General features: G+C 40.9%; 1 protein-coding gene across 2 annotated transcripts; it reads left to right on the top strand.

Moving 5' to 3' along the window:
- Window positions 1-3,650: 3,650 nt before the first annotated feature.
- Window positions 3,651-10,210, top strand: LOC124268042. 2 transcript variants are annotated; one of them, XM_046703060.1, is made up of 3 exons: window positions 3,651-4,120; window positions 7,652-8,491; window positions 9,479-10,210. In XM_046703060.1, exons 1-3 carry the CDS (start codon window positions 3,808-3,810, stop codon window positions 9,592-9,594), a joined length of 1,269 nt encoding a protein of 422 aa, XP_046559016.1. In that variant the 5' UTR covers window positions 3,651-3,807; the 3' UTR covers window positions 9,595-10,210. The 2 variants fall into 2 exon arrangements, with proteins under 2 accessions (XP_046559016.1, XP_046559008.1); XM_046703052.1 differs by having other exon boundaries at window positions 9,476-10,210.
- The last annotated feature ends 923 nt before the right edge of the window (window positions 10,211-11,133 follow it).

Raw genomic sequence — 11,133 nt, 5'->3', positions numbered from 1 at the left:
AGAATGGCAGTACTAAATAAAGCGTCAGTGTAAACTCAATGGCTATAGAGAATGTAAAAACCAAAACAATTATTATTGAAATACACACAGCATTGATAATATTCCCATAGCTGTAACAGTGGCCAAGCTTCCCAAATTGGACTAGACTGGAACCCTGAGTGAAAACTACGTGCGTGCGTGCGTGCGTGCGTGAAAAACATGCATATGACACTTTCTCCAACACACTGAGGAAGATTCTGGTTGCACATAACTGCTCTGTACTCAATATCGATAAACAAACTAACTGAAATATACATGAAATAAACATTACAACATGACATGAAAAAATGACCTGACCCTTGTACTATACGCCAACAGGCATCTATCGGGCATCTTGAAAGATTGTTGCTTGTTTATTCCCGTGTTGAACCTAACTCTACATTCGAACGGTAAAACTATGTGGTGGAATAAACAAGTTAATTTATAACTGAGAACACAAATCCATACATATGTGAGTGAGTGAGTTTAGTTTTACGCCGCACTCAGCAATATTCCAGGTATATGGCGGCGGTCTGTAAATAATCGAGTCTGTACCAGACAATCCAGTGATCAATAGCATGAGCATTGATCTACGCAATTTGGATACCATGACATGTGTCAATCAAGTCAGTGCGCCTGACCACCCGATCCTGTTTCTCGCCTTTTACGAGATTACTGAAGATAATTCTAACCCGGATCTTCACGGCTCCATACATAGTTATCACCATGGCTCGCTAAGCAGAGTTTTACAGTTTCAAAGGTTTTATGACACACAAGCAGTGTGTCACAGTATGAGATGAACGAAAAGGGGGAATGTAGAATAAATTAAATTGCAGCAAAAAGATAAACCAAAAATAAAACTACTAAATGATACTCCACTCACAACGTATCCGCCATACACATTCATATCATCTTACACATCCAACACCAAACATTGTTCAACACATTCACCATACACGATCTCACCAATTCATAGACCTGACACTTCAGACCCGATCTCTCCAGACAAAATACAAGATAATAGATAATTACACAGATCAGTTACAAAACAGCGTTACATACTGACACGAATATTTCAGATAGTACATTTCACAGGTATGAGCGTCGACATACTGCCAGTATTTCTACAGTGCACAGGTCATGTCACCAACATCTGTTTGTGCAGCCATAGTTTAACGTGACATGAGTTGTGTTGAGCTCACATCGTCACTCTCTACCCCAGATCATCTTGAGCGGACCTAATTTCAGAAGCTGCTCTTGTAATTACACTAATTTTGAATTTCTACTGCCACACAATTCTGTACTTACAAGTTACATAGTGTCACCTTTGTATAGTGACACCTTTGTATAGTGGTACCTTTGTGTAGTGGCACCTTTGTATCTTGAAACCTTTGTATAGTAGTACCTTTGTATGGTGGCACCTTTGTACAGTGACACCTTTGTATAGTGGTACCTTTGTATAGTGACACCTTTGTACAGTGGCACCTTTGTATAGTGATGCCTTTGTATAGTGACACCTTTGTATAGTGACACCTTCGTATAGTGATATCTTTGTATAGTGATATATTTGTATAGCGACTACTATTCATAGCGATCCCCTTGCATCGTGACACCTTTCTACAGTGTTACCTTTGTATAGTGACACCTTTGTAGGGTGACACCTTTGTAAAGTGGTACCTTTGAAAAGTGACACCTCATATAGTAGCACTTTTGTATAGTGACACCTTTGTATAGTGGTACCTTTTAATAGTGACACCTTTGTATAGTAGCACCTTTGTGTACTGACGCCTTTGTATAGTAGCACCTTTGTATACGGGCACTTTTGTAAAGTGGTACCTTTGTATAGTGACATTTTTGTATAGTGACACCTTTGTATAGTAGCACCTTTGTATACTGACACTTTTGTATAGTGGTACATTTGTATAGTGACATTTTTGTATAGTGACACCTTTGTATAGAAGCACCTTTGTATACTGACTCTTTTGTATAGTGGTACATTTGTATAGTGCCACTTTTGTATAGTGACACCTTTGTATAGTAGTACCTTTGTATACTGACACTTTTGTATAGTGGTACATTTGTATAGTGACACTTTTGTATAGTGACACCTTTGTATAGTAGCACCTTTGTATACTGACACTTGTGTATAGTGGTACATCTGTACAGTGACACCTTTGTATAGTGGCACCTTTGTACAGTGACCTTTGTATAGTGGCACCTTGTATAGTGACACCTTTGTATAATAACACCTTTGTATAGTGGTACATTTGTATAGTGGCACCTTTGTATAGTGGCATCCACATCTGTCACAATTTCTTTATATTTTATGTGTATGTATACGAGAATATAGTTTTACATATGGACTTCTCACATTTCACCCATGTGGGCAAACAGAACCCTAGCCTTTGCGCTTTAACCACTAGTCTACCTGCCGTTCTGCCTGAGGACGAAGAAGCTGTGCACTACATACATGTCTCTCGAATCCTGATAAACAATGTCGATACACGTATGACTAACTGAATCTATGTGAGACCATCATTGATATGATAATACCTCCCGCCACATATCACAGTAGTGGACATCCAGCAGGATCACAGGATCACCGCTTTTATTCCAAACAGCGTCCTGTAAAATATGTTTTTATTAGGTTTAAGGGAGGTCATTGACATGGAGCTCATTCGCTTGCTGTCAGTCACTGGTCCATACTCGATCATTTACAGACCGTTATCTTACACCTGGCGTTAAACAACAAACAAAACACCATTCACCACGTCATCGTATCTCGTTGCTTAGATTCATGCTCATGATATCAATCACGATATTGTCTGGTTCAAACTCAGTTGGGTCCAGACCGCCGATACCAAACTCGAAAATTGCAGAGCGTCGTGTTAAACATCAACGAAGTATATAAACATTGGTTCGGCTGATGCCTCAGGCTATTGGCGGCTATTGATTGAGATTGATAATCGTTAACTAAATATTGATCGATTATCAATAAACATCGAGAGAAGTAACTTTGAGCAAACATGCCCAAAAATGTGTGAAAGAAATTCATATATTTCACACCACTTGTGAGTGGTGACGTGTTTATGCATGGGTTACTAACAAAACAGCGTCATGTACATTATTTAGAAGCAGACCACGATTACCTAACTTTGTGTATTGTGTGCGGAGTATATTAAAACTTTAGTCTATCACAAAAGGTTATGTACGATATTATCCTTGACACTATTTTTATATCGATAATCTTTAATAATCCTCCCTATCGACGATTTGTCCGACTATCGATATTTTAACCAGCCCTACCTTCAGCACTCAAACCCTGAAATATTTGGTGAAACCAGACTTTATAAAATTCCGATAGCTAATTTGAGGAAATATTGTAACGTTATCAACATGGTGTGACCTAAAGCTCTTCCTTACAGCTAAATATACCCCAGCGTCATAGCCTCGCGTTGCTTACAGTACTGACTTTTACCTGGGTCGAACTGTACGAGCAAAGCACGCAAACAAAAGCGCAGAGTCCCATGACCGATCACGAGACGTTTACACAGTGGCAGTTGGACCAACGTAAGATGAGTATCCCTAAAGGAATAGCGACGACACGGGGAGGTCAGACTGTAGTCCGTTGATAACCTTGTCGAGCCTATAATAACGATTTCGACAGGTGGAGACATTTAGTTTCGTGGCCGACTCGGGGACGGTTGCAGGTGGAAGTGGAAATTCGACACAAACATTTTACATCGTCAAATCTGTGTTAAAGGAGTATTTCCACATCATCTTGGAAACATGAACTGTCAAGCCCCGCCACGACAGGCACATCCGTATGTTGTTCAAAATAACAAGAAGTCCCTGGTTGAAGCGTACATCCTTGCGCTTGTACTCGGCTGGCTGGGAGCGCATCACTTCTACCTGAGAAGGACTGGGTTCGGTCTAGTGTACTTCTTCACGTTCGGGTTGCTGGGGGTGGGGTATGTGGTGGATCTGTTCCGACTGCCCTGTCTGGTGAAGGAGGCCAACAAGAGGAGCGATGACCCCCGTGTGGCGCGTGAGAAGAATCTCTGTGACGCCTACATTCTCTGGTTCCCTATGGGACTTTTTGGTAAGATACATTGTTCACATAGTGAGTTAGTGAGTGAGTCGGGTCTTAAGCCATTTTTAGTATTAGCATTATCACGGCAGGGAACACTAGAAATGGACTTCAGACATTGTACCCATGTGGGGAATAGAACCCGGGTCTTCGGCGTGACGATCGAACGCTTTTACCACAGGGCTACCCCACCGCCCCTGTTCATGTAGTTTAGCGCTGAAGCTTTCGTTCCTCGTAATGTTGAGCTGATGAGAGCCGTAGCGATGTATGTTTGGAAAATTATTTTATTTACACTGATATTTTATTTCAACATGTAAATGTATCTATCGTCTGACCATTTTGACAGTTTAATAAGTATGAAAGGACAGTACTAAAGAATTCATAGTTGTGACTCTCCTTACAAATAGATCCCATTGCAGTGGCGGATCCAGAAAATTACTTAAGATCCCATTAAAGATTTTGTTTTGCGTTGATGCTCATGATATTGATCACTGAATCGTCTGTTCCAGACTGAATTATTTACAGACCACCACCATATAGCTGGAATATTGCCGAGTGTGGCGTTAAACAACAAGTCAGCTCAACAACACATACAATACTAAACCTTGCCTTGTCTCCGTGAAGATCAGTTCTAACCCGGACCTTCGCGGGTCGTCTATGTAACCGGGGGTGTTCAGTCATGACACACAGGTCGGGTTTTAAGTTTAAAGGATTTATTGGAGGAGTATACGTCAGAACAAACGCCCTGAAACATATACACATCAATAAGTACATAGATATATACACACATGCATATACAAGGGTACATTACAATCACAATCATAATCACAATTAATATTTATATTCATATATATTCACACATTTAATCAAGCGGATGACGTGGTATAATGTAGTCAACACATACATTTATCAAATACTTTCAAGGATAAACTACACTGACTATGAATACATATGATATACATAAAGACTAGTTTTTATAAATACACAAAAATATTTATAAGCGTACCCTGTGGTTAGTACTGGGGCGCGGACTGACTGCACCAGTTGATTATCGCAACTGCATCTAAATACAAATAAATATACAAATATAAATACTATGGAAAGACTGGGTAACATATCATGTATGACCCACACCATACCCGTGAACACTTCAAATCATACACACATAGTTATGGACAAACACATAAATGATAAAAAGTGTATACTCGTTCACTTATTCTCAAGGGCAGGAATAGGAAAGTGAAAAGCTGATGTTCAGGTGAATTAAACTGTGTATAGACTTACTGTTTTAGTTCAATTACATTTTTTTGGTTATACCTATATTGATTATATAGATAATAATAAAACATGATTTTACTATAACTGATTAAGCACTATATACAAGTACATAATTGTAAAATACAAAATGCATAACTTACCTGTAATAATGTCTGTTCACTCCCAGTCTACAGTGGTTGTGTGCTGTGCTGGTGAAGTGCTCAACATTAGTATTTTAAACAAGGCCAATCAGGTGTAAGCTGTCTTAAACAAAGGAGTGACCCAAGCTATGCAATCTAACCCCACAGCTACCCAAAGGCAGTTAAATAATATTAAAGGTGAATTAAAGACAAGTCAACGAGGAGCTAAATAGAAAGGAAGTTTATTTTATTGTGTACTTCACAGTAAAAATTAGTACATTATTTCATTACAACAGTGAATATATACAAATATGTAAAATACAGATATATACATATGCAACACTGCCACATCTATATATATATCTATGACATCAAACACATGTTGTAAATAACCTACAACGACCCAACTATGATTCAGCAGATAACTGTTGCCGTATGATGAATACCAGTACAGCGTGTTTCGGATGCGCTTGGCAACGTCACGTAGTAGTCATCAACTTTGTTATCTGGTGATCCGCGCTAAGTGTTGACTCATGTAACCCAGTTTTCAGTAAGTGGACTTTTCGAGATAACACATTTACGTCACCGTGGCACAGATAGGAGACACAGAAACAAATGCTAATACATCTTCAAGTTGAGAACAATCATGTGGTATAGATGTGTCATGGCTGGAATGTTTGGTATGCTTCTGCAAGTTGTTGGAACGTTTACATAATAACTCACTCAACCACTACCCCGAGACCAGATACCAAGCTCCTGTGCATGTCATAGACACCCATGTAACTTTAGAGTGGATGGTAACAAGATAACTCCCATGTTCTTACACTCGTGTTCCACCATCATGCCAAATAATGGCTGTGTACCATGGTCTGATGAGGAACTTCTTTTCTTTAGATACCATGCTCCTGTACATGCCAAAGACACAAGTGGAACACTAGAAGATGAAAAATAACAAGATAACTCCCATGTTCTTACACTCGTGTTGAGTCACCTCGCCCAATAACTTGCACTCATGTTGAGTCACCACGCCCAATAACTTGCACTCATGTTGAGTCACCACGCCCAATAACTTGCACTCATGTTGAGTCACCACGCCCAATAACTTGCACTCATGTTGAGTCACCACGCCCAATAACTTGCACTCATGTTGAGTCACCACGCCCAATAACTTGCACTCATGTTGAGTCACCATGCCCAATAACGGCCGTGTACCATGATCAACTGAGGAACTTGTTAAAGCAGGAACGCCATGAAAGCTACAAAATTGCCGATGCGTCATAAAGCAATATTCACTCAGTCTTAAGGCAAGCGGGCACAGTTACACATACGTTGTGGTTACTCTTCATGCATGTTGATACCCCCTGTATTTTTGCAATAATTCATTTCGTCATGGCCAATTAGCTGGTAACACACAATATGTAGCAATTACTACAATAACTACTGTAGAATCACATGTTTCCCACATGTGTTGTTTCCCGTTGTGAACTTCTTGAGAGAGATTGGCTTGTATCATAAATTTTAACTATGTGTGACAAAGTGGCTCTTTTGAAATCAGCCCCCTCCCCTTAAACTTGGTGCTTAAAACGAACAAGTGTACATGTATTATGTGCAGATATGGTCTCGTCGCTATATGGCTAAAATAGTGCCGATGCGACGTAAAATGTCAATGAAGATTTACTCCTGTGGGTGTTCTTTGAATTAAACAAGTGTGACACTGGAATTCTAATATGGTGCCTGTGTTCTTAAGACTCGCATTAGAAACGGGGTTTTGTTACTGCCAAACATCGACACATACATTTTACTTTCTTTCAATGAGAAACAGTTCTTCTTCTTCTTCCTCATCATCACGACATCCAGATGGCCATGCTTTTCTTCCTCCTCCCCCTCCCCCTCCCCCTCCTCCTCCTTCTTCTTCTTCCTCCTCACTATCGTGTGGCACCCAGATGGCCATGTTTTTCATGTCCTGAAAACTCAACAGCACATTGTTTTTTTTTAAACTGACTTATTACAAGTACACATATTCTTCTCATCACCATTATAATTATTTTCCTATTTCTACGTCTTCCTGTTTCAAAGATAGTATTTTTGGAATGAAATCATACTTACTATGAATGATCGATCCTGCACAAACATCTCTCTGTTTCAGGCTTCCATCTGTTCTATCTGGGCAAGCCAGGGCAGGGAGTTCTGTACCTCTTCACCTTCGGTCTCTGTGGCATTGGCTTCCTGGTAGATCTGTTCCGCATGCCGTCCCTCGTGAAGGCAGCCAACCAGTGTCCCTGTGAGCCAGATCCATTCAAGAGCACCTGCACGGCCTACATCCTCGGTGCATCCCCCTTGGGTATCGTCGGGCTTCATCACTACTACCTGGACAGACCTGTATGGGGGATACTATACACCTTCACCCTTGGGCTGCTGGGGGTGGGATGGGTGTATGACTGGTTCCGCATCCCCGTCCTCGTCAAACGCACAAACGACATCCAGGCCATGGAGGTAGACAAGGAATGGAAACACTTGGACGACATCTACATACTGTGGTTCCCCTTAGGATGGCTCGGATTTCATCATTTCTACCTCAACAGGCCCGGATGGGGCGTGCTGTACTTCTTCACGTTTGGAGTGGTGGGTGTTGGGTGGTTGGTGGATTTCTGCCGTCTGCCTTGTTTGGTGAAAGATCACAACAGGTATCTGTCAGAACGCCGGCTCATCGCCAAGACGATCCTGCCATGGTCCGGGGGTCACGTCTCGGTCACCTCAACAGGACAGACTGTTGTTACTGTCAGCAACATGGCGCCCGGAAGTGTGATGACGACGCCTGCTGGAAGTGTAGCAGCGCCCCCTGGTGGTATGATGCCACCTCCCTACAGCTACCAGAACATGTCATCCTACCCACCACAAGGCTATGCAGGTGCACCTGTTGCGGGGTATCCACAAGGACCAGGCTATCCCAACCACGGCTTCTACCCCGACCTCGCCGCCCCTAATGGTAGGTCAACCTTTGTGTGTAAGGCAAACTAACTTACTCTTAAAGTACAAGCGTCAAAACACTATCAACACTTGCAAGACATTTCTGCTAAGAACAGAGTCTATTGTACGATTTCGACTACTATTTCGTCATGACAATCATGACATCTGCTTATGAATTACTTTTAAATACAATGACACCAGGTGTTCCGGGAAAGGAAACTTACAGCATATAAACTTTGAAGTAACACAATTTCATTTGTTTTTTCATTATGTCACACTTAACGCCTTGAGCATGTATCAGTGCGTGGAAAATGGCGCTCGAAAAATATCCATTATTATTATTATTACATATCACGAAACCTTGAAAAGAGTCCATGAGTATTGTTTTACGCCGCTGTTAGCAATATTCCAGCAACATCTTGGCCATGGACACCAGAAATTGGCTTCATACATTGTACCCATGTGGGGAATTGAATAGTCGCATGGTGAGCAAACACTTTAACCGCTATGCTACCAACCGCACCTTAACACCCTGGAACATGACTAAATAGTACTGGGTATTCAGAACGTTATACATCATCAGAACGTTATACATCACCAGAACGTTATACATCACCAGAACGTTATACATCACCAGAACGTTATACATCACCAGAACGTTATACATCACCAGAACGTTATATATCACCAGCACGTTATACATCACCAGCACGTTATAGATCACCAGAACGTTATACATCACCAGACCGTTAGACATCACCAGAACGTTATACATCACCAGAACGTTATACATCACCAGCACGTTATACATCATCAGAACGTTATACATCACCAGAACGTTATACATCACCAGAACGTTATACATCACCAGAACGTTAAACATCACCAGTACGTTATACATCACCAGAACGTCATACATCACCAGAACGTGTCAGGTATAGGGAAGGATCAGCCCAGCATCAATGATCACTAATCCTGTGTATATATGCGTTGTTTGTTTCAGCAGCAGCAGCGGGACAGGCAGCCGCACCAATGCCGCCGTCGTACGAGGAGTCGCTGTCGACCACAGCGAAAGTAGGGCCGCCACCGGATGTCGACAACAATCGCCATGAGAAGAAGTGAGCGGATTCTACAGAAGGACAACCCGAGTGATAAAATCTGTAATACTGAAGCAACTGAACAAATTGTGATAATTACAGCATTGAATGGTCCAAGATTTCCAAAGAGCTTCGTACGACTCAGAGTTAAAATACCTCTATAATAGAAAAATGGAGAACATTTACAAAGTCCAGATAGTAAAATCGACTCTATTTTCGGGAGAAATTTCTTTCGAATATCAAAAGCAATTCTGTGGTTTTAGTTATATGAGAACAAAATAGCTTTGGATCAATGACACATTTGGGTAATTTGTAGAAATGATGCATAAAGAGTTTTGAATCAATATTGTTTGATATTTTGATTCGAATGTGATGAATCGAAAGTTCCGTATGTAGTACCCATGGCCAGATCCATAAACATGTCATTTACCAAGAACTGTTTACCATTTATATGTTTGTCTTGTTATACAAGGCTTTGAGAGGCGGGTCCTTTCTTGTCATTTTCATTGTCCACAATCATTGTTTTCATCAAGGGTGACGTCATATCATGTTGCTGCGTCATAATGGCGTCACATCTCTCTGTATTATATTTCATCATCATTGTATTGTTGAAGAACTTGTAAATAAATAATTAATTTGTAGGTTTGGTTTTGATAACATTGAATGTAACTTTTATTCCGCAATGTGGATCTGTCCTATGTGTTCCTATAACTTGGTTGGTCGGGTTGTTTGTTGTTTTACGCCGCACTCAGCAACATTCCAGCTTTATGGCGGTGGTGTGTAAATAATCGAGTCTGGGCCAGACAATCCAGTAATCAACAGCATGAGCATCGATCCTCACTATTGGGATACGATGACATGTGTCAACCAAGTCAGAGAGCCTGACCACCCAAACCCAGTTGTCGCCTTTTACGACATGCATGGGTTAATGAAGACCAATTCTAACCTGCATCTTAAGAGTGTCCGATAATTGTGAACATTATGTCAGCATTCCAAACCATGACTCCATGGCAGTGATTTACGACTTGAATTTGGCCAGAAACAGAACACTAAGGCGTAGTGGTGCAAACTATTTAGGTCAGTAGTACCGAGTTTAGTGACATACCGCTTTTAGCAATATTCCAGCAATATCACGGCGGGGGACACCAGTAATGGGCTTCACATTGCACATTTTACACTTGTGGGGAATCGAACCCGGGTTCCTTGGTTAAAACGAGCCAACAGCTTAACCATAATCTACGCCACCCGCTCAAACTATTTCACTTTGTAATGTTTCAGGTGCTAAAGCATTTGCAATAACCTGGCGATTTTTATAATAAAATTCTAAAGCGAAAACGTATGGTATTTACAATAGTTTAATCAAAACAGTTACATAAATGAAAACAGACAAATCTTGAGATCCATAAACATTCGAGGCGAAATAATACACATTGTGGCATGCAGTGAATGACGGGATTGTTAATGTGGCATGCAGTGAATGACGGGATTGTTATATTTATGCACACAACTTGACACACCCACAAAGTCAGCAGTCAATCAATAACAAGGACGGGGTTGTTAATGT

Source organism: Haliotis rubra, unplaced genomic scaffold (assembly GCF_003918875.1).
Source record: "Haliotis rubra isolate DU_JTF1 unplaced genomic scaffold, ASM391887v1 Scf1008, whole genome shotgun sequence".
NCBI classification, from domain to species: domain Eukaryota; kingdom Metazoa; phylum Mollusca; class Gastropoda; order Lepetellida; family Haliotidae; genus Haliotis; species Haliotis rubra.
Note: the sequence above shows the minus strand (reverse complement) of the source record. Positions and strands in the feature narration are given on the sequence as shown.